The sequence below is a fragment of the Panthera tigris genome, chromosome D1, assembly GCF_018350195.1.
Source record: "Panthera tigris isolate Pti1 chromosome D1, P.tigris_Pti1_mat1.1, whole genome shotgun sequence".
NCBI lineage: Eukaryota > Metazoa > Chordata > Mammalia > Carnivora > Felidae > Panthera > Panthera tigris.
Genome location: NC_056669.1, coordinates 100873895 through 100896005, shown reverse-complemented (window position 1 = coordinate 100896005; position 22111 = coordinate 100873895). Strand labels below are relative to the sequence as shown.

The window sequence follows — 22111 nt, the reverse complement described above, 5'->3', positions numbered from 1 at the left end:
TCATTTACTTATGTTTTTTTTCAATTTCTTTCATCAATGTCTTTTAGTTTTTAGTGTACAGATCTTTTACCTCCTTGGTTAAATTTATTCCTAAATATTTTATTTGTTTTGATGCTAGGGTAAGTGGGATTTTTGCCTTAATTTTCCTTTCAGATAGTTTGTTGTTAAGGTATATAAATGCAACTAATGTTTGCATTTTGATTTCTTTTGTAATAGTTCCAACATGTTTCTGATGGAGTCTTTTGGGTTTTCTCTATATAAGATCATGTCATCTTATCATCAATAGGATACCATATTGCTTCAAAAAACCTCCGGAATTTAGCGGCGCCTGGGTGGCTTGGTCAGTTGAGCGTATGACTTTGGCTTAGGTCATGATCTCACAGTTTGTGGGTTCGAGCCCTGCAACAGGCTCTGTGCTGACCGCTTGCTCAGATCCTGGAGACCGCTTCAGATTCTGTGCCTCCTTCTCTCTCTGCCCCTCCTCTGTTCATGCTTTGTCTCACTCTGTTTCTCAAAAATAAATAAATATAAAAAAAATATGAAAAAAGACCTCCGGAATTTATAATAGGTCTTTGTGCTGACCATGGACCCAGACAATGTACATATTAATGTGAGAAAACCTTCAGCGCTTTTCATATCACTTGTAAACTACACAAACCTATGAAAGTAATTGCTCCTTCTGGATTTCAGTCTAGTGGAGTCCTCTCTGTTTCTCAGAGTTGTGAGGCTCAAAAATACGATTCCAAAAAGTCTTGGATGCAGTACTTTTTAGATTGTTTTCAACAGTAGTTCTTAAAAGTTGGAATACAGTAGGGAAAAAAGTGGAAGCAACAGTATGAAACTCCCTAAGAGGTTCAATATTTTGGGCTGTTTTGTGTAAATCCACAAATGTATCTTTTTTTCCCACTAAAAGTGTCAGAAAATCAGGTGTTAAGGGCTCACCTGGAGAGCTTTTAAAAGTACCTATATCAGAGTCCTATCTGCAAGGATTATGATTTAATTGATTCAGCGTAGGTCTGGGCATTGATGAATAAATTGATAAATAAAGCCAAAGAAACTACAACAGCCATTCAGGATTTGAGAATTACCAGATTAAGTGATATCATTATGTGAAGGCATGATTTGACTCAGCTGGCTCTTTGTACATTGGAAGGACTTAACTAATGTTAACTTTTTACTTCCCTCCCTTTCTCTCTTCCTTCCCTATTTTCTTCCCCCCCTTTTTTTTTTCACTTCCTCCCTTTGGTTCCATAACAAGGGAGCAATATAGTGGTCTAGACTTTTTGTGTCCGTTTTAAAGACGCATAAGCTGAGGCTCACAAAAGTGAAGTGATGTGTTTGAGGTCACATGTAGGAAGTCCCCACGCTGGCCCTACTGTTTCCCTAGAAACAGTTTGTATTTCATCTCTATGCAATAGTACATGGTTCCAGAGTTTGCTATGATCATGGAAAGGGGAGCGTAGGGTTCACATTTGCTATGTGGATAGTTGAGAGTACACTAGCATCATTGGCATCCCGAAATTCCAGTAGGTTCCAGGAAATGACTCTGTGTTTGGTCTCCGAACCCTGGATTTTGCGTTTTGCTCTTCTTGCAGTGAATGCACTCACTCATATTTATGATGACTGGTATTAGGCAGTACTGAAGGATGAGGACACCCTGATCACTTGGAAGGGTCACTTTAACCTTGATACAGGTTCATCTGCAGAGCAGGGAGGGGAGGAGGAGCAACCAACAAATGCATCAACCAGGAATACCTCGGAACACATAATTAAGTTTTAATTACTGATCTGGGACATTATCCCTCAAGAATCTCAAATTCAGCCAAAGGTCCCGAAGCAAGGATACTCAGACGACTTAGGGGCTGCACTCTGTATGCATTCATCTTTCCAAAAGGGCTGAATGGGATTATAGCACCATCTCTCATCGGTTTTTGTGTACATGAGTATGTGGTACGGAGAGGTATGAAGCAGGTTATTGCTTTGCATTGGTTATGGCCTTTGGGTAGGTTTTATCTATTGTGCCTATGATTACAATTGTCTATTAGATGTAAAAGAAAAAAGGAAGAGTGAAATGAAACTATCAGTTATTTAACTAGAAGATTTTGGAGTTAGGCAGACTAAAGTACAAATGATGGCTCAGCTAAATGCTCTGACTGAGAAAATGGCATAGTTTCTCTCATCTTCAATTGTCTCCTCTTCAGAATGGATCTAAGTACATTTGGAGTTATTGTAAAGATACGATTTAATACCAGCAAAGTACCTACAAAAATATTTGTCACGCAAATAGAGAATTATAATGCACAGAATTAATATCATTTTCTTCTTGGGTGATTTTTTCCTTTTCCATAAAGAAGTTTTTGTTTGTTTGTTTTGTTTTGTTTTGCAGGTGGGGGTGGCGGGGGTGCCTGTTCTGAATATCACAATTTGTTAGCTTGTGTTATTGATGTTTACCAACATGGTATTCTTGCTGGAGTGTGGGGTTGGCTCCCTCTCAGAGCATGGCCTCCTTGGACCCCTTGTTTTCACATTTTCATATTTGCCTCCTTCTCCTCCATGTTGCATCAAACCCAAACCCCCATTATTTGTTTAAAAGACTTCTTGAAATGGATGCCTGAGTTGTTCAGTCAGTTAAGTGTCCGACTCTTGGTTTCGGTTCCGGTCATTATCTCTGGGTTCGTGAGATTGAGACCCATGTCGGCTCTGTGCTGACAGCATGGAACACGTTTGGGATTCTCTCTCTCCCTCTCTTTCTGCCCCTCTCTTGCTTGTGTTCTTTCTCTCTCTCAAAATAAATGAATAAATAAACTTAAAAAAATACTTTGTGTAGCTAATTTACACTAAGTGGTAAATTATCATCTACAGTGCAGTTCGTAAACAATCTTAGTAATGCTTTTGCAAAAGTATGATTAATTCTTTTTCTAGTATAATTTTCAAAACTCACCAATGGATTCACTGGCAAAAATATTTAAGGTCTTCCTGGTTAGCTTTTCCTAAAGTTTTTCCCTAACTAGGTGGGAAACAGGATTTTGATGCTATCTTTACTCTTTTGGTTAAAAATTTTTAATGTTTATTTATTTTTGAGAGAGAGACACACACAGTGGGAGTGGGGGAGGGGCAGAGAGAGAGAGGGAGACACAGAATCTGAAGCAGATTTTGCTATTTATAGCAAATTGGTTACAAGCCTGGAGTTTATATTGTGAGCTATGATTTCTTAGGTTCTATGTGTCAGATACTATGCTAAAATTGCTAGATGGACTTTCTAATGTAATCATTAAGATAATCCTATGAATTAGATACTAATATAGTTCCCACTTGAGCTAGGAGAAAAAAAAAGGCTTAGAAAAGTTTTGAAACTTACCTGAATGACCCACCAGAGAGCCGGTAGAGTCAGAATTCATATTCAGATGGTCTTTTTCCAGAGTTGATTTTTACCCCAACACTACGGTGCCTTGCAACATTATCCCTGGAAAAGGAGGTATGGATTATGAAAGACTGATAATATCATTGCTACACATCAAAATCTATCCTTCAAACTTAATAAACAATTTGCAGCAAAAAATGTTTTCCATTGCACACATGATTTATATGGCAAAGATTAAAGATGTAGCTTTTAAAAATCCTGAATTTATGAAGGAACAGTAGATTTCTCTAGCATGATGTAAAATATATTGTAGATTTCTTCCTGTGACTTGCAGAAGAACAGCCATTTTTCTGTGAAATACATAACGTGCCTGATATCCTGTGTCTATATGAAGACAAAATAACCTGAGCTTGAGTTAAGTATAAGTTAACACATGTTGTACCTTCTTGGTAACAAGTCACATTAACTATTTCTCTCCCTCTCTCTCTCTCTCTCTCTCCCTCTCCCTCTCCCTTTTCTCCAAACTGAATTAGGTGGCTTTTTGAGCCTTAGGCAGTATTGTTTAGAAAAATAAGTGATTTGGTAGTAAATGATTTTGCCGGACTCTATTCTTCCACTAAAATTACGGCTCAGATTTATTCTTCATCTGAGCTCCAGACTTAAGAAAAATAAGAACTAAGAAGAGTTTATTTGAGTTTTATCAACATTTGAGAGTGCTTATTATGTGCCAGGGAATGGCAAAACATAAATAAACCTAACAGGATCCCTAGAAACCCAAAGTCAATTGGAGAGATACACTCACAACTTTGTATTCACTCACATAAGGACAACAATCAAGTATGTTCAAAGGATGAAAATGGTTCAGCAGAGGGTGCTCTCGTTAACTTTGTTCAGATGAATTAGATTAGGGAGAGTTTCCAAGAGAATGTCATACATGCCTAGTAAAGGGCTGAATAGAACTGAGTTTTCCAGGCAGAAAAGTTGGAAGGAGGCATTTAGCAACTGTAGCTTTTTGCCTTGAGAGGTAAGACTGACGTGCGCAGTCAGCTAGGGGGTTGGTTGCTTGCTTGAGATGGCTGTATAGAATCTACAGGTAATTACCAACTATCCAGGGCTTTTCAACCTATATCTAATTGGGTGAGCTTGCTTCCTATTATAGGAGGTACGTTCCTCTGCAAAAGTGTCTTTATTCCTCTTTTCCTTGTAATGGACTTGCAACTCTGTGTTCTGATAGGAATAGAAACAGATTTGTATCCTGGAAAGTGACAATTGAATGGATTCTAACTCTCTTTCAGCAGCTGTAGCCATCAAGTAACTAAAAATGCTGTTTGTGCACATAAAGGAACTAAATGTGGAGCCAGTATACTTACGTTCCTTTATGTGAACAATTCTACATATGCATACATGCCTAGGGAACCAGGACTGTTACATTTGCCGTGGTTTTCTCACTGTAGACACAGCTATATTAGACACATGTGCGTTGTATATATATTCAGTAATTCAGTGATTTAGGACAAGTTGTTTAGCATCTTAAAGACTTAGTCTCTCTGCCATTTAGGGGAGTAGGTGAAGAATGCCAATAATTCATGATCTGTGCACTTGACAAGATTCTTTAGTGAGAATCACACGAATCATAATGATAATAGTTAACATATATTGAGTTCTTACTATATATGTCTAACTCTGTTTTAGGTGTTTTACTTGCATTATCTCATTTATCTCGTCCGTCAATTTTGAGGAGCCTGCTCTGCCCCAGTCCCACGGATGAGGACAGTTGGGCACAGGTTGGTGTCATGAATTGTGCACAGGCACGTGGCGGACCCACACGCGTCATCCTGCTCTCCAGTGGCACACCCCATCCACCTCACTACTAACGGTGCGATCTCCTGAGTGTGTGTCACTTTGTCAACAGAGAAACTCACTGTGGATGTCATTTACTGTCATAGTCACTTCTAGAATCACCAAAACGTTTCTTCCTTGCAACAGAACTTTCTTAGTGCTGTTTGAAGGGCCTGGGAGGAAGCTCTGAAACTCCTGCTCACTCCATTTCCTGCTGCTTCAGGTGAACACAGGACTGTGACCTGACTTCTCCCTCCTCTTTCCAGGTCCGCCCCTCCTGTATCCCTAGACTTCAGATTTTAGATAATTTAGTGTATCAGTTCACTGAATTATTTGATTTGAAAAGCCCTGATTCAAATCAAAATATAAGAAAGCCCTTTAAAAGACATTACATGTGACTCGATACTATTTGAGAAAGGATGTATTGCATAAAGTGGTCTTTTTCATGACCCACAACTACTTGGTTCTTAAAGGTCTTCCTGGTAAGATTCCCCATGCTCTCGGGGATGGGGCTGTTTTCTTCATCACAACTTGCCACTCAACTCTGAGCTCTGAGACTGTCGACAATGTCTATTGGGTTTACCAGTGTATGTCCAGCATCTGGTACATACTAGATTATTATAAAGGCATTTTTGAAAAAAAAAAGAATGAAAAAAAAAGAAAGAAAGACAAAAATGAATGAACAAATGAGTGAATGAATGATTGGCAGTTCTTCTGGCTGCTGTAACTGCGCCTGTCTCTGGGACACTTCCTTACCCTATGTATCTGCCTTAAGTCACTGCTTTTGATCTGCTCATGGCTGCAAGTCAGTTAGCCAAACACGCTAACTTAGTGCATAAATAAATTTAGAGTAAGTAGGCACAGGGTGGGAGATGAGGAGCTCTCAATGAGTAGACCTGGTAACTTTAACTTGTCTGGATCTTTTTCATTCATTTGACTTCTCTGAAACAGTTTTTATTACAGAAGTGAATTCTAGATAAATGTAGCATCACTGTACATTAGCAGAACAATTAATACTGGATGTTATTTGAGGATTGGCTCTCGCATGTAGATATCGTCTTAAATTCTTTATACACATCATTTAATTTAATCTGCAAAAAATCACTTCTCCCATTTTTTTTATCTAATGAAACTATCCAAGACCCCACAATATGGAGGTGGTGAGGCTGGTAGAATTGGCCATTTGTGTGATCCATGACTGGTTTTGTTGGTGTGTGCAGTCTTCGTTCTTCGGGTGTCCGGGTGTCTAAGCAGGAGAAGGTTGTCTCAGAGTGATACAGAAGAATGTATCTGCCAATCTGTTCCTGCCATTACTTTTAGGTTAGCACAGGAAGCTATTCCCTTCCTTGATTTTTACTTAAGTTCTACGTCATGCTGCTCTGTTGTTGGGTGTGCAGCAAGGACATAATTAGACCTTTTTAAAAACGTAGGGCATGAGGAAGGCTTTGAAGAATGAGTAGGTTTTGAACAGATTATAAACCAACCAAAGAGCATATTCTTGGAGAAGATTCAAGTATATCTGCTTAACTTAAAAAGAGTCGTTGAGTTTGGAAATCTTAACCTCATCAAGAGACTATGGCCTCCAAAAGTAGAAGAAAAGCTTTCCATTTGTAGTACAACTCAGATACTCAAGGCATGATTCCAGATCAAGACTTTTCTTTGCTTTCCTATTTATGTCTTAAATTTCCAACACTGAGATATAGGACATTTGATGTTTGTCTTCAAGCGGATGCTTCTGTAAAAAGGGGGTGGTTTGAATAATGGATATGATAAAAACAAACTTCACTGTGACTGAATTTGTGTTCCTGGGCCTCTCATCTCAGCCAAAGATGCAGTTCATTCTTTTTATTATGTTCTTGTTTTTCTATTTGTTAACAGTAGTGGGGAATATTATAATTATCACTGTTATTCAGATAGAACCTCGTCTCCAAACCCCCATGTACTTCTTCCTCACTAATTTATCCTTTCTAGATATCTGCTATATATCCACCAATGTCCCACAAATGCTGTCCAACATGGTGGGGAAAAAGACCATCCCATTCTCTAGCTGTGCTACTCAGATGTACTTCTCCCTCTCCTTTGGAATGATTGAATGTGTTCTCCTTGGGGTCATGGCTTATGACAGATATGTAGCCATTTGTCACCCTCTTCATTATACTGTCATTATGAACCAAAGTATCTGTGTCCAATTGGCAGCCATTTCTTGGTCCAGTAGCTTCCTGAGCTCCATGGTTATCAATGTCCTCACCTTGAGTTTGCCCTACTGTGGGCCCAATGTCCTGAATCACTTTTTCTGTGAGGTCCCTTCTGTCCTGAGGTTGGCTTGCACTGACACCTCATTTACTGAGCTGGTTGTTTTCATCTTCAGTATTATCATCGTCTTCATTCCTTTTCTCCTGATTGTTGTTTCCTATGCCCGAATCCTTCTATCAGTCCTCAGGATACGGTCAGCCTCTGGAAGGCACAAGGCACTGTCCACCTGTGCCTCCCATCTGACAGTGGTGGCCTTGTTCTATGGAACTGCCATCTTCATGTACATGAGACCCCAGTCGAAGTCCTCCAGGGCTGGGGGCAAGATCATTGCAGTGTTCTACACTGTGATCACACCTATGGTCAACCCCTTGATCTATAGCCTAAGGAACCAAGATGTGAAAGGAGCTTTAAGGAGAGCTATTGCAAAACAGAAGACAGGAGGGGTCTTAATGGGACATAAAGTTAACTGTTAATCTAAGATGGCTGACTTCTGGATATGAAGTAAGACAATAAATAAGACCTTGAACCATCAATGTTTGTCCTGCCATTAATAAAGAACACATAAAGCCAGCTGCAAACTCAGCAGGAACACATATTCTCCAAGGGCAAATTGCAGCTTTAATGTGCCAAAATAACTTCTTTCATTGGGTGACTATTTGCTTACTCACTATGAAATTTTAGTTCTCTCAAATCATAGACTATCTGAAATTAATTGCTTGACATCATAACAGTAAGATGAAACATCTTATTACTGCTCGAGGACCTAAAGCATCTTCATATAGAGAAACATCCTGAATTTTTAACTCAGGTGGAGAAATTCAGATAAGGGATTTTGGACATAACATTTCACATCTGTGTTAATTTGGTAGTGAACAAGGAAATAAGACTATGCATCTACTTTTTGGTTTAGACCAATTTTGACCCCTTTACATACGTACAAGCTTGCTTTGTAACAAATATATCAAAATATTGCTTCATTTAAAGTTCATGAGGCAGCCAGACCATGCAGGGCTGAGATGACTAGTAAGGAGTAATGATTTATTCTTAGTAAAATGTGACACACACACACACACACACACACACACACATTTGTGGAAATAAATGTTTCCTGTATTTTGAAGCTCTAAAAAGAATTGTTTTTTAAAATAATTATTCTTTGAATTCAGAGAATAGAATATAATTTAGCATTATTATGCTTAATACCCGTATATATGGCCTTTGATTAACATGCCGTTAAATTAGCTACTCTATTTCAAAAATTTCCTCACTTATTTGTTTTACAATTTAGAAGAAAATAAAAGTGCAATTCCACTCTCAGATATTCAACAACTAAAATGCAACCATTTCGTTTACCTAAATATGAAGGTCATATAAAATCAGTAAATGAAGCATTCTTGATGGACTGGTTTAACATTGATTCAAAAAGTAAAAGGCAAAATCAGTAACCAACTAGTCAAATTCATTACAAGCAGGGTACTTTTTTTGTGTTATATGTGCCTTAATATATATAACTTTATATGTTTGCTTGAGACATGAATAAGGATTAGAAACATCTACTTCTAATCAACTTTCTTCTGAACAAAAGTAAAATTTGAAATTCTCTCAAATATTACCAAATAAGAAATATAACAACATACTTGGTTGGCTATTTATGAGTTAGAAACAATATTAAATTCGTTTTGATAAAGGAACGCGAAATGCCCAAAGGTACATCAAATGGAAAGCTTATTTTTTGCTTCACAAAAATTACCCATCCATTTTACTCTTCGGCTCCATAAATGAGTGGCAAAGTTAAAAACGCAGAAAACATTTGCAAAACCATTCTCACAAAGGAACACATAGCTGAAACATGTAAACAAATGGAAGTGAGTATTTTTGTGTAGTTTTCCTAAAATTGTTTTATTTAGACCAATTGTTTAGATCTAATCAATGTGTTCTGATTAGTTCGTTTTGATCAGTAGCTTGGAGTTGGGCCGACAAAGGGTGGTAAACAGTTCACACAGCCCACGCCTATCTTAGTTCCCATCCAGACCTTTTCAAGCCAACTTTCTTCCTTTCCTATGTTTGCTTCTTTTGACAGAAAAGGAAAATGTAACCCTTAAAGACATTTAACTGATAATTCTATGTACAATAGGTTACCTCATTGCTAGAACAAACAACAATTTATTTTAAGATTAACACAAATAGGCGCGCCTGGATGGCTCCTGACTTGGGCTCAGGTCATGATCTCAAGGCTCAAGAGTTCGAGCCCCATGTGGGGCTCTGTGCTGACAGCTCAGAGTCTGGATCCTGCTTCTGATTCTGTCTCATCTCTCTCTGCCCCTCCCCTGCTTGTGCTGGCTCTCTCTCAAAAATAAATAAACATTTAAAAAATTAAAAAAAAAGAGTAACACAAATAATGATGAACCCAATTATTGGTCCTTCACAACATCAAATGTCCCATTGAATTACTTCGTCCCTACATTTGTTTGGCATGATGGTAACATGATGACTGCATAGCTAAGAAAAATACTAACTAGCACTTTGTTCATATGTAAATAAAATTAAAGCCTAGAGTAAACAAAATAATCAGAGAATGTACTGTTATCATGAGATACAGTCTCTCAGTACTTGATTAATCAGTGCTTAAGGTATTATTGTGTATTATAAGGGACTACACTTGGAACGAGAATAATGAAATTACAATCGCACAGTTTTAATTTAGCTAGGTTAATAGGAACAAGCTATTCCATGGCTGTGAGCCTCATTTCCTTCATTTACCAAATGAGATTGTTGTGGGATTGGATCATCTTTAAGTATCGATCAATCACATCTTATAGCTAGCTACCTCTTTCTCTCTGGAATAGATGTATTCTAAATTTATCATCAAATTTATGTATAATAAACCTATCAGAATCTCTACTGCGATGACATTATATTTGCATTTTTTGGATTTGGTTGATTTGTTTTAAGGATAATAATGTAATGTTGAAAGACTTAAGGTCATCATGGTAAAGCAGAGGATATAATAAACCCTGTTGTCCTACGTCATGTTACCAGCTTTCTTAATATGTATCTTTTCTCTTAAAGTGAAAAACATTAATTTAGTGTTCTGGTTGGTAAAGGGCTGGAAGGGAAACACTGGAAGGGAAGAAAGTCACAGTGAAACTGATTATTCCTCCTTAATACCATTCTCTCAGTGTCATCCGAAAGCTAAACTATTTCTTTGACACCATTTCCTATTTGGCCTCTTTCCCTTGCTTATTCGTGATACAGCGACTCCTCCGGCCCATCTGACCTCGTGAAGATTCAGCTCACTGGGGTCGTAGGCGAATGTGAGTCTTTCAACAAATGCCTCATAACACGATCTTGTCTAAATCCCAACTAATCAATCTCACCAACTCATCAGACTGCATGTAACCAAAAACCAGATCTTTATACCGGTTCTCCGGTTCCAATTATGCCTGTCACTTTCTACAGGGCTGTACACTTCTCTATTTTATAAAACCCTGCACTAAGAATAAAAAAACAAAAAAAACAAAAAATTCCAATCTCAGCCACGACTTCCACGCTAGGAGCACATCGGCACGCCATTTAAACGTTTATAACTCTAGTTTCATCATCTTAAAATATGGGGTCAGTAAAGTTGTCCTGTGAATTTCAAGATCTTATAGATAGTTTCAGTAGGTTTCCTGAGACCCAGAGTTGGGGCTCAGTTTTGGCAGTTCTCTAGTCCGGGAGGGCGTGGTCATTCATTTGTTCAATGAGCATGTGTTACTTACTTATTACATTCCAGCGTTTGAGGACAAAAAATGAGACTACCTTAAAGTTTCACAGGCTCCCTAGGAAGCCTTTATATTAAAGGACTACGTACACAGTACCACACTAACACGGAGGAAAGCTATCATTTATTAAGCCCCAAAGTGCTTAAATACCCTACTTAGATTTTTCTTATATTTTAATATCTGAACAAGGGCATTTTTAAGAGTGAGAAGTAACCGTACTGATACTTACTCCAAGATAAAAACAAAACTGCCTTGTGCCAGAGGGACAACTGGCCACAGGAACGCTATCCTTTTGTTCGTTCGTTTGTTTTTTGAAATATTTTTAAATTTAAATCTAAGTCGGTTAACATATAGTGTAATAATGACTTCTGGGAAGAATTTAGTGATTCAGCTCTTACATATAACAGCCAGTGCTCATCCCAACAAGTGCCCTCCTTAATGCCCATCACCCATAACACTATCCTTCTTAATTCTCACTGCAACCCGATACATAATTGGCACCATTTTGCAGATGAGGAAAAAGTGAGTCCAGGAAAAACCTACAGAAGTGATGATTGATTTGTGACATAAAACAGTGTTTTCTAGGTGGGTTAGTGGCCTTGGAAGCATTGGACTGGTTTTAGTGAAAGTATACAAGGGGGGAAATTGTCTTCAAACTGAAGACACTGAAGAGAGGGGTCTTGTCAAAACTCACATACCCTGTTAGCAGCAGAGCCTAGGTCTACAGCTCTTATTCTCGGGCTTTGCATAGCTCTTGATTTGGTTATTGGTGGCGGCAGTTTCAGAGAGATAATATAGTAACTGGATGTATGATGCACTCCTCATTGGCAGAAGCCTGTCTTATATTTGTGTCCTCCAGAGTCTGGCATACATCTAGCACTTACAAGTTTTTGCTGAATATATGAAGGGATGGATCCCGGGCTGAGTTAAGTCATCCCTTATACCAGTCCCATTCCCTATATATTTAACTACATTTTCTCTGACTTGTCTTCAGAGTAGAAAAGCTTGCAACATTTGGACCTGTCATTCCTCATGACCTTGAAAAAAATACACTTTGGTGCAATTGGCTCTTTATTTCCCCTTTCAAGTTTCGTCTCCCTTTCCAAGCAACATGTGAGACAATTTTAAATAAAAAAACAAAGACATCTTGCTCAGAACGCTTTTAAAAAATATTAATTTATATTTCCTTCATATCAGAGCGTTAAAGGTTACAGATAACCCTACAGAATTTAAGACTGATGCAGTGAGTGGATGATAGCTTGAGTGGAGTCTGTTGGAATGGCATTTGCATTTTCTGTCTACCGTCGCCACCCTTTTACTACTGCCATTTACCTGTGGTAATAACAACTTTCCATGTTTTGTCACTACTGAGGTTTTCTTCCAGTTAGTTTTTTGAAAGCAGCTTTCACGTCCTTGTTCCGTAAACTGTAGATCAAGGGATTCAGCATGGGGATGATAATAGTGTAGAACACAGAGGCCCACTTGTCTTGGTCCAGGGAGTAGCTGGATGTTGGCCTCAGGTACATAAACATGACCGTGCCATAAAAAAGGGTGACGCCAGTGAGGTGAGACCCACAGGTGGAGAAAGCCTTATGGCGCCCTTCAGCTGAGTGCATTCTGATGATTGCTACGAGGATGAAGGCATAAGAGATGAAGATGATGAGGACGGTGCTGAATTCAATGAAGCCACACAGACTAAAGAGCAAGATCTCGCTGATGTAAGTGTCTGAGCAAGAGAGGGCTAAGAGAGGTGGGATTTCACAGAAGAAGTGGTTGATAATATTGGAACCACAGTAACTCAAACTGAAGGTGAGGGAAGTGTGGGCTACTAAACTCACCAAGCCAGCCAGGTAAGAGCCCAGCATGAGAGCCACACAAACTCTCTTGGACATGAGAGTGCTATAGTGGAGGGGTCGACAGATGGCCACGAAACGGTCGTAGGCCATGGCGGCCAGGACATAGCACTCGGCATCCACAAAACCTACGAAGAAAGCAAACTGGGTGGCACAGCTGGAGAAGGAGATAACTTTGTGCTTTGTTAAGAAGTCAGCCAGCATCCTGGGGGCAATGGCTGAAGAGTATCCCAGGTCAACAAAAGAGAGGTTACACAGGAAAAAGTACATGGGGGTGTGAAGCTGAGTGTCCGTTATGATCAAGATAATCATACCAATGTTCCCCACGACATTGACCAGGTAGATCAAGAGGAAGACCACAAAAAAGATGGTCTGCAGCTGAGGGTCTTGAGTGATGCCCATAAAGATAAACTCGGTCACCATTGAGTGGTTTTCTTTATCCATCTTTTATGTTTTATGTGTGCCTGGATTTGCTTTACTGTTTGAAGTGATTTTTAGAAATCTTCCCAGTAATCAGGTTCTATGACCCATAGGGTAACCCAAATGACTTTAATGAACTTGATGGATATGTGCTCTCTCCAGGTACCCAGTGAAAAAAGAAGATGGAAAATTCTGCTTCTCCAAAGACCTTGGTGTTCTGAGGTCATTTATCACATGCTACCAAATGTTTGACCTAATCTGTTCAGTTATCTGCGTTCTTAATTAGTAAAGAAGAAAAGTCTTGAATGTCCCTTCCTTCTTCCTAAAACAAAGCAAATATGGACACAGATAATGAATAAACATTAACACTCATTACAAATAGGCACAAAAAGAAACTGAACAACTGAGGGATCTCAAAGTATAACATATCACACACACAGACACACAGACACACACACACAGACACACACACACACACACACACACACACACAGAAAGAGAGAGAGAGTAAAATACTTGGAGCAGAAGGTTAGCAATATTAAAAAAAAGCAGTGGATAATATTTTTTAAAAAGCCAGGGGTTACTGAGTGTTAACTATATGCCAGAACGTTGAGTGTTTCCACACATTACAAAATTTCATTCTCACAACAGCTCTGTGAAGTAAGTACCTCTGTCATCTCTATCTTATACCTGAAAAGAATAAGGCTGTATATTAAGGAACTTCAGCAAAGTCAGCAGCCAATAAGTAGCAGAGCTGGGTCTGTCTGACTCTGGGGTTCACTTCACTTTATTGTGAACATGTGATATAATGTGATATAATGAAATTACATCTCTTTATTTTTGCACCTGCATTTATTTTTCCTGTCTTGCATACCATGCACAGACACAGAATTAGCCCTTTAGTCTCCCTAATATTTAGAAGCATCCAGAGATTTGGCATGGGAGTAATCAGGATGAAAACACAGCTGTGTCTTTGGACAATTCTATTGACTAATGAACGGGTTGTTGCATAGCTCAGTTCAGAGTTAAGATTCAAGGATCCTTCACTAAGGGGGAATGGAGAAAACATTATCCAACTCTGTGGTCAGAAAGCTGCATGTATGAACTTTTTGTGTATGTATGTAGTTGGATTTATATCTGGCCCATTGAAGAATTCTGAGAAGGAAGTGAGCAAAACCATACCAATCCAAACCAAATCAAGCCAAAACATGAGGTAATTTAGAAATGAGTAGGATTCTCTACTAAATGTGAGAGAGAAGTCAGAGTGTATCTCCTTTAGTTGGTTTACTGCTTAAGAAAGGCAAGAGCAGAATAGTATAATGTCTTTCTTTGGAACATGGAAATTCAGAACAGGTTATCTTAAATCCTACGGTGGTCAGAAGTAGTGCCTCCACCTTTCAGTTTCTGCATAGAATATAATCAGTCACAATAAAGAAGGGGTCTAATAATGAATAATCAATACCATATATTTTCCTAAAAGTGTATAGTTTATAAATTACTTTTTGATTCATTCTTAATATGTTGTTGAATGTGTGCATTGTTTCATACATTAAGCCAATTAGGAAACAAAATGAAAAGATAAATCTTGGAGAAATTATTTGAAAAATATATTTTCACAAAGAATTTCTTTTTCCTAAGAAGGCACCTGGGTGGCTCAGTCAGTTAAGCACCCAAATCTTGATTTTGGCTCAGGTCAGCATCTTATGGTTCCTGAGATGGAGCCCCACGTTGGACTCTATGTTGACAGCCCGGAACCTGCTTGAGATTCTCTCTCTCTCTTTCTCTCTCTCTCTCTCTCTGCACCCCCCCCAACTCATGCATGTGCTCTCTCTCTTTCTCTCAAAATAAATAAATAAACTTAAAAATGAACTTGTTACCATAATATAAAAGGAAACTTAAAATTCACTAATGAGAAAACAAACAACCCAAAAGTAATGGGCCAAACACTTGAATAGACACTTCACCAAGCAAGATACATGGTGGGCAAATAAATGCATGGAACATGCTCAAATCACTTGTATTAAGGATATACAAATTAAAATCACAATAAGATATTTCTACACCTCTATTAGAATGGTTATAATTTAAGAAGATGAACCATATGAAGAGTAAACAAGAAAGTAGAGGAACTGGAAATTTCATTACTGTTAGTAGGAAGGTAAAATAGAACAACAACAACAAAAAATAGTACAACCACTTTGGAAAACACTATGGCAGTACAAAATTAAATATACACATATCTATTGTATGATCCAGCCATCCTCCCCCTGCAAAACAAAACAAAACAAAACCAAAAAACACGTGGGAGCAACCCAAAGCCCCATCCATAAGTAATAAGAAATAAGGATAAGCACATTTTAGTATGTTCATAACAGAATACTACTCAACAATTAAAGAAACAAACTATTGATACATTAAACATGATGGATGGATCTCAAAAGAACTAGGGTGAGAGAACATACTTGATAAAAGAATATACCTTATATGATTCCACTTCTAAAAGTCTGGAGACTGCCAGCTAATTGATAATGACAGCCGATCAATGGTTGCCTGGGTACAGGTGTGCGTGGGGAGAGACAGGAGGGAAGGATTACCAAGGGGCATAAGGAAACGTTTTGGGGTGACAGATTAGTTGACTATGTTGATTATGATGATGTTTCATGGCTTATATACATATACTAAAACATTAAAATTTCGGCTTTAAATATATTCAATTCATTGTATGCCAGCTATCGCTCAATAAAGCTGTTAAAAAAAAAAGTACTTGTCCTTACCTCAATTATACTCATTCTCGTTACCTGTGGATGTGTATGTCACTTTGCAGGTTCTGTTAATGAGGAAACAAAAACAGGCAGAAGGGACCTGCAGTCACACAGTGAGTTAGGTGCAGAACTGGCAATTGAGTCTAGGACTGCCAATTTCATACACACTGCCGTGTTCATTTTTTCCCTCTCTGCTTCACACTGGAAGGTGAAAATAACCCATCAGGAAAAGAATATAAGAGGTCTCTGAGTGCTCCCATTTCTCAGTGTTGTCTTTTACTTTGGCAAAAGGGAAAATATTCCTATTATTGATACTGGGATGACTCATTCAGTCTAACCTCATAATTTTATAGAGGAAACAGATGCAAATCAAGCTTGAAAGTGCAGGATGTTACCAGGAGTTACAGGGGTGAGGGATGCCCGCTCAGAACACAGCACGTAGGGCAGGGCTGGCTGGTCTTCAGCTGGGCATGTGGAGACCAATTCGTTTCACTCACTTGAAGAATGGGATTAGAAAATCATTCTTTGCTCCCTTACGGAGTCAAGGTTCCAGTTAAAAGAGAAGTGTATGGGAAGGGGTTTCACCAATCATAAAGTGCTCTGCCTGTTCTTGCTTATAGTGGACAGACAAGTCCAGGCTTTGCTACCTGCATTTTTTTTTTTAATTTCTAGCACATTACTTATCTTTTTTAGAGTCTCACTTTTTCATTTTTTGATGAGATTAATGCTATATTAATATCTTATTAATGCTAACTTTCTGCAAGAAAAACACATCAGTTAGAGTGTATGTATATTCTATTATCTATCCATCATCTATCATCTCTCTCTCTCTCTCTCTCTCTATCATCTATCTATATCATCTATCTATCTATCTATCTATCTATCATCTATCATCCATCTACCTACCTATCTACCTACTTACCTATCTATCACCTATCTAGTGCTAAGATCAGTATCTGTCATATGCTACACACTTAATGCATTTGGCAATTATGTCAGTGTTAATTAAGTTAATTGTGTAAGAGGATTTAATTCAGTAGATAGTTTTGTGCTCACAACCCCCAGAAAAAGAGTTCCAATCCTTATCCATACAGGTGATGTACCATGGACTGCTTTAACTTCTAGTGAAGGAGTGATTTTTCCACAGCACTTCCATTAAGTGCTAAACCAAGCAGAGACAGATGAAGCTATAAAATTCAAAATCAGAGTAAAGATCAAAGAAAACCATTATACACACACACCACACACACACACACACATGTATATATGTATACTCTCATGAGACTACGTGAGACTATATATATACCAGTCTATATATATATATATACACCAGTCTATATATATACCAGTCTATATATATACATACATATATATATATATATATACCAGTCTATATATATACCAGTCTATATATATACATACATATATATATATATATACATATATATATATATATGTATATAGCCTACGTGAGACTGGTATATATATAGTCTCACATAGTCTCATGTAGCTAAACTTCAACTGATCTGACCCTTGAAGAAATGGTGGAATATTGAATAAATAAGAATATTCCATAGTTAAACTCTATTAACAAAAAAGACCAGCAAAAGTATTGTCTTATGCAAGCTAATACAGGTCAAATATATTTTAGATTTCTATGTATCATCTCCTTTTGCATGTTCAAATGAAAGGAATTCTAGAATAAGAGTCTGGGATCCTGGTTGTTATCCTGTTTTTTCCACTAATTAGGTGTTCAAACTTGATGAATTGTTGCATTAGATGCAGCTTCCTTATCTGTGAAAGGAATAGGGTGAAGAATCCAAACTCTACATGACTTTTCTACTCTAGTATTTTCTGAGTGCGTACTTATTGTGAAGTATCTAAAAGCCAAACCCATAGTTTATGTCTACTTTTGAACATTTAAAATGGCATGGCCCCAATGCCAAGTAAAGCCATGCTCAGAGGAGCACGGGCAGGGTCATGCCACATCCCTAATGGTCATGTCTTTCGCCATCTGTCCCCATACTGCCCTGTGCCCTGATTTGTTTTCTACCAGTTGGGGATAATGTCTCCTCTTCATTTGATGGGTACGATGAGCAAATATTCTGAAAAGAATCCAAAGGTGGTGACTCACGCTGGCAGCGGTCCCTGAACTCCTAGCTCAGCCACCTTTGCTCCTGTGTGCAGGAGGTTTTATCAAGTTTCAGAGTCACATACTATCCTCAGAGGAAAAGAGCTGACATGATTTCTGCAGTCACAGGAGACTGGAAGGTCTGATGAACGTCACCCCTAAGGAATTTCACTCCTTCTCCATCGTAATGATAAAAAGAAGGAAACACAAGGGACTTCTTTTCTGCCGCTCCAGTGTGGTGACTGATTCAAGCAGAAATTCATGCACTATTTTTCCAGCCCAAAGCTGCCTACTGGGTATGATTTTGATGCTAACTTAGGTCTGTTTGTTGATGCCTAAAAGTCTTTTCACAGAGGATGATAGCTTCCATGTGATATGGATGGGCCATCTTTAAACTGGACATGAAGCCAGTCTGGCATAAGGGTGGCATACAAGTACATAAGATGCATATGAGAGTTCACACACAAATTGTTTCAGTTTCCCATTTATATAAAGAAAAAGAAAATGAACAGTTAGAAGATTCTCACTGCCTACCTGACATTTTCAAAAAATCTGCTTTTTATTTGGAAATGCTATTTGACTTGAGATAAAGTTTCATCCTAAAAGAAGAGATTCAAGAATAAAATTTTTAAAAGAATTAAAAAAACCCTTTGTAATATCTTTTTCCATTTTTTGACTTTCAGCCCATATATGTCCTTAAACCTGAAGTGAGCTCTTATGGTCAGGAGATAGTGGATGTTGTTTTTGTGTGTGTGTGTGTGTGTGTGTGTGTGTGTGTATGTGTGTGTGTGTGTGTGTGTGTGTGTGTGTGTGTGTGGTTTGTTTTTGTTGTTTTTGTTGTTGTTATTGTTATTGTTGTTTTATCCAGCTTTGTACCTGTATTCTTAAATCTCATTTTATGATTAAAATTGAATTCCTAATAATATTGACATGTTCATTTTTTTATAAGATTTATTGATAAGTCAAACCTTGATTTGAAATAAATATTCTCTCATTTCTCCAACTGCATAATAACCCATTATGTGGATGTAACATTGCTTATTTAAAGTATCCTGTTGAAGGACATTTGCACTGGTTCTGATCTTTTACTATTAGAAGAAAAAAAATGCAGCAATCAATATCCTTGGGCATATCCAGTTGTCTCAATAACACTTTTCTTTTCTTTTCTTTTCTTTTCTTTTCTTTTCTTTTCTTTTCTTTTCTTTTCCTTTCTTTTCTTTTCTTTTGCTTCATTTCATTTTGTTTTATTTTATTTTATTTTTGAAATGTTTATTTATTTATTTTGAAAGTGAAAGAGCACAAGCAGGGAAGAGGGCCAGAGGGAGAGAGAGAGAGAGACATAGAGAGAATCCCAAGCAGACCCCATGATCAGCGTGGAGGCTGATGTGGGGTTAGATCTCACAGTTGTGAGATCATGACCTAAGCTGGAATCAGAACTCTGTCACTCAACTGACGGAGCCACCCAGGTGCCCCAACATTTATTTTAAAAATTATCTTTTCCCAATTTTTTGAATTGAATTTTCATTTCATAGAGTCTATATTTGTGTTTTTCTGTTCTATTCCCTTGTTTCCTCACCATTCTATACAAATCATTCTTCAATAATTCCTTTTTAAATTATACACTCCCTTATATATTTTACAACAGCAAATCTAGTCCTACCTCCACTTGTTTTCTTTTGTTTTTTTTTTCCAGGGTGGTCATGACTATAATAGAATTTTTAAAAAATTTTCTACATAAACTTTATAGTCAACTTACTTAGGGAAAAATCTGAGGATATTTTTGAGACTACATTACATTAATAAATTAACTTAGGGAGAATTGCCACATTTATTCCATTAAGTCTTATTATCAAATAGCGTGTATGTCTTCATAACTTGTTCAAGTCTACCTCTGCACCTTTCCATTACCCTGCTATGAAGATTTTGTACTTGGTTTATGCTTAGATCTTTGGTTCAGCAATCAAAAAATGAGTATCTTATCTTACATATAAACTTTCTAACTGGAGGTTTGTTTGTTTATATGAGCTTATTAGGTTAATTTTACCTTTTACTAATTTACTAAATTTTATCTCTCTCTGGTTTTTTTTTAATTGATAATATGATAGTAGGAGTAGAAGTAGTAGTTTTTGTGTATGGTGTGGTAGAATGTGGCTACATCTAACACTGTCCTAATAAAGATTTAGTTAAAATGAAATGAGCCTCCAAAGCTTAACAAGAGAATTCTTCTTGGTTTTTCCAGATGATATAAGATCTATTTAGATGAAACTTTTGGTGGCTTGTGAGTAGTATGTAGGTATCCCCTGGAACAATGGATATATATATTCTCTCAGACCCCAATGACATATTTTTATAGCAAGTAGCTTATGTTGCCCCCTCTATGTTCCTGAAATGGCATTCATGAATAATTTACCTACACAAATAATTTAAAGAGGAGAAATAAAAAGAAGAGAATTTGCAATTTACAATAAATAATTTAGCATTTATTTCGCCATGTATTTATTTATGTATTGAGTATCTTATACCTGAAATAAACTTGAATACCCTGGGACATGGAGAGTTCTTTGTTGTTAGGGACTGTTTTGCACTTTGCAGGCTTTTAGCATTTTTGCCCCTTACCTACTAGATTCTATCCCCTTCATGTGACAACCATAAATTCCCATAATGTCCCCAGAGGAAAAACACCACCTCCATTGAGACCTTCTTGATTCCAAGCATCTGATATTAAATAATAATTCTCAATTAAGGGGTGATATAGTTTACTACATTAGACATCTAGCTTTCCACTTTTCCCCTAATAACTGATGCATTCTTTCTCTTGGCAAACAACACCGCCAAGACTACTGTGCTGGTCAGAGTTCCCCAGAGAAGCAGACCCAATAGGAGATGGATATGTAAATCTAGATAAAAGGAGATTTAGTGTAGGAATAGGCTCATGTGGATATGAAGGCTGAGAAGTCCCACGATCTGTTGTCTGCAAGCTGAAGAACTAGGAAAGCCAGTGGCGTAATTCAGTCTGAGGCCCAAGGCTTGAAAATGGTATGGGGGTGTGGGGTAAGCTGAAGGTTCTGGTCTGAGCTTGAAAGCCTGAGATTCAGGAGTGCTGATGTTCCAGCAGAAGATGGATGTCTCAGCTCAAGCAGAGAGAACAAACTCCCTCTTCCTCTGCCTTTTTGTTCTGTTCAGGCCCTCAAAGGATCAGATGATGCCCACCCACAATGGCGAGAGTGATCTTCCTTACTCGCTCTACTGATTCCCATGCTAATCTCTTCCCAAGACCCCCCCACGGACACATCCAGAAATAATGTTTTATCAGCTTTGGGCATCCCTTAGCTCCGTCAAGTTGGCTCGTCAAATTAGCCATCAGAAGTATTGTATGCATTATTCCCGATTAGTCGATCTTGTCCAGAGGACATCAAATAAGTCAGTCATCATTATTGTAGTTTATATGTTATTTACATTTATCACAGAAGGATATTTTTCACAAACTCTTTGCTACTTTTGGGCTGCGATGACACAAAATGGTTAGCAATGCTCATTCTGGAGTAATAAAAAAACATGTTTGAGTCCCAGTTCTGGTGTGTATTAACTATTTGGACAAGTCCCTTCTCAAGGCCCCAGTTTACTTATCTGTGATGGAGGTGCTTAATAGAAATAAAAAAAAAATGCACGTGTTTAGCAGGACCCTTGGCAAATAATACACACTCAGTTAATATTAGTTGCTATTATTG

General features: G+C 37.8%; 2 protein-coding genes across 3 annotated transcripts; one reads left to right on the top strand and one right to left on the bottom strand.

Moving 5' to 3' along the window:
- The first annotated feature begins 6960 nt into the window (after positions 1-6960).
- Positions 6961-7926, top strand: LOC102962554 (olfactory receptor 2G3-like). The gene has a single exon (XM_007088833.2). It carries the CDS (start codon positions 6961-6963, stop codon positions 7924-7926), a length of 966 nt encoding a protein of 321 aa, XP_007088895.1.
- Positions 7927-12581: 4655 nt separating this feature from the next.
- On the bottom strand, positions 12582-20986 carry LOC102969588 (olfactory receptor 1019). 2 transcript variants are annotated; one of them, XM_042959056.1, is made up of 2 exons: positions 20959-20986; positions 12582-13504 (listed from the first exon to the last, which is right to left on the bottom strand). In XM_042959056.1, exons 1-2 carry the CDS (start codon positions 20984-20986, stop codon positions 12582-12584), a joined length of 951 nt encoding a protein of 316 aa, XP_042814990.1. The 2 variants fall into 2 exon arrangements, with proteins under 2 accessions (XP_042814990.1, XP_007088848.2); XM_007088786.2 differs by lacking the exon at positions 20959-20986 and having other exon boundaries at positions 12582-13514.
- Between the last annotated feature and the right edge of the window lie 1125 nt (positions 20987-22111).

Bases quoted from the DNA above. Each gene is read 5' to 3' on its own strand.
- LOC102962554 (XM_007088833.2), top strand. From the start codon at position 6,961: ATGGATATGATAAAAACAAACTTCACTGTGACTGAATTTGTGTTCCTG.
- LOC102969588 (XM_042959056.1), bottom strand. From the start codon at position 20,986: ATGCTAAAAGCCTGCAAAGTGCAAAACA. The intron at 13,505-20,958 runs GTCCCTAACAAC...AGATGGATAAAG, and splicing joins AGCCTGCAAAGTGCAAAACA to AAAACCACTCAATGGTGACC.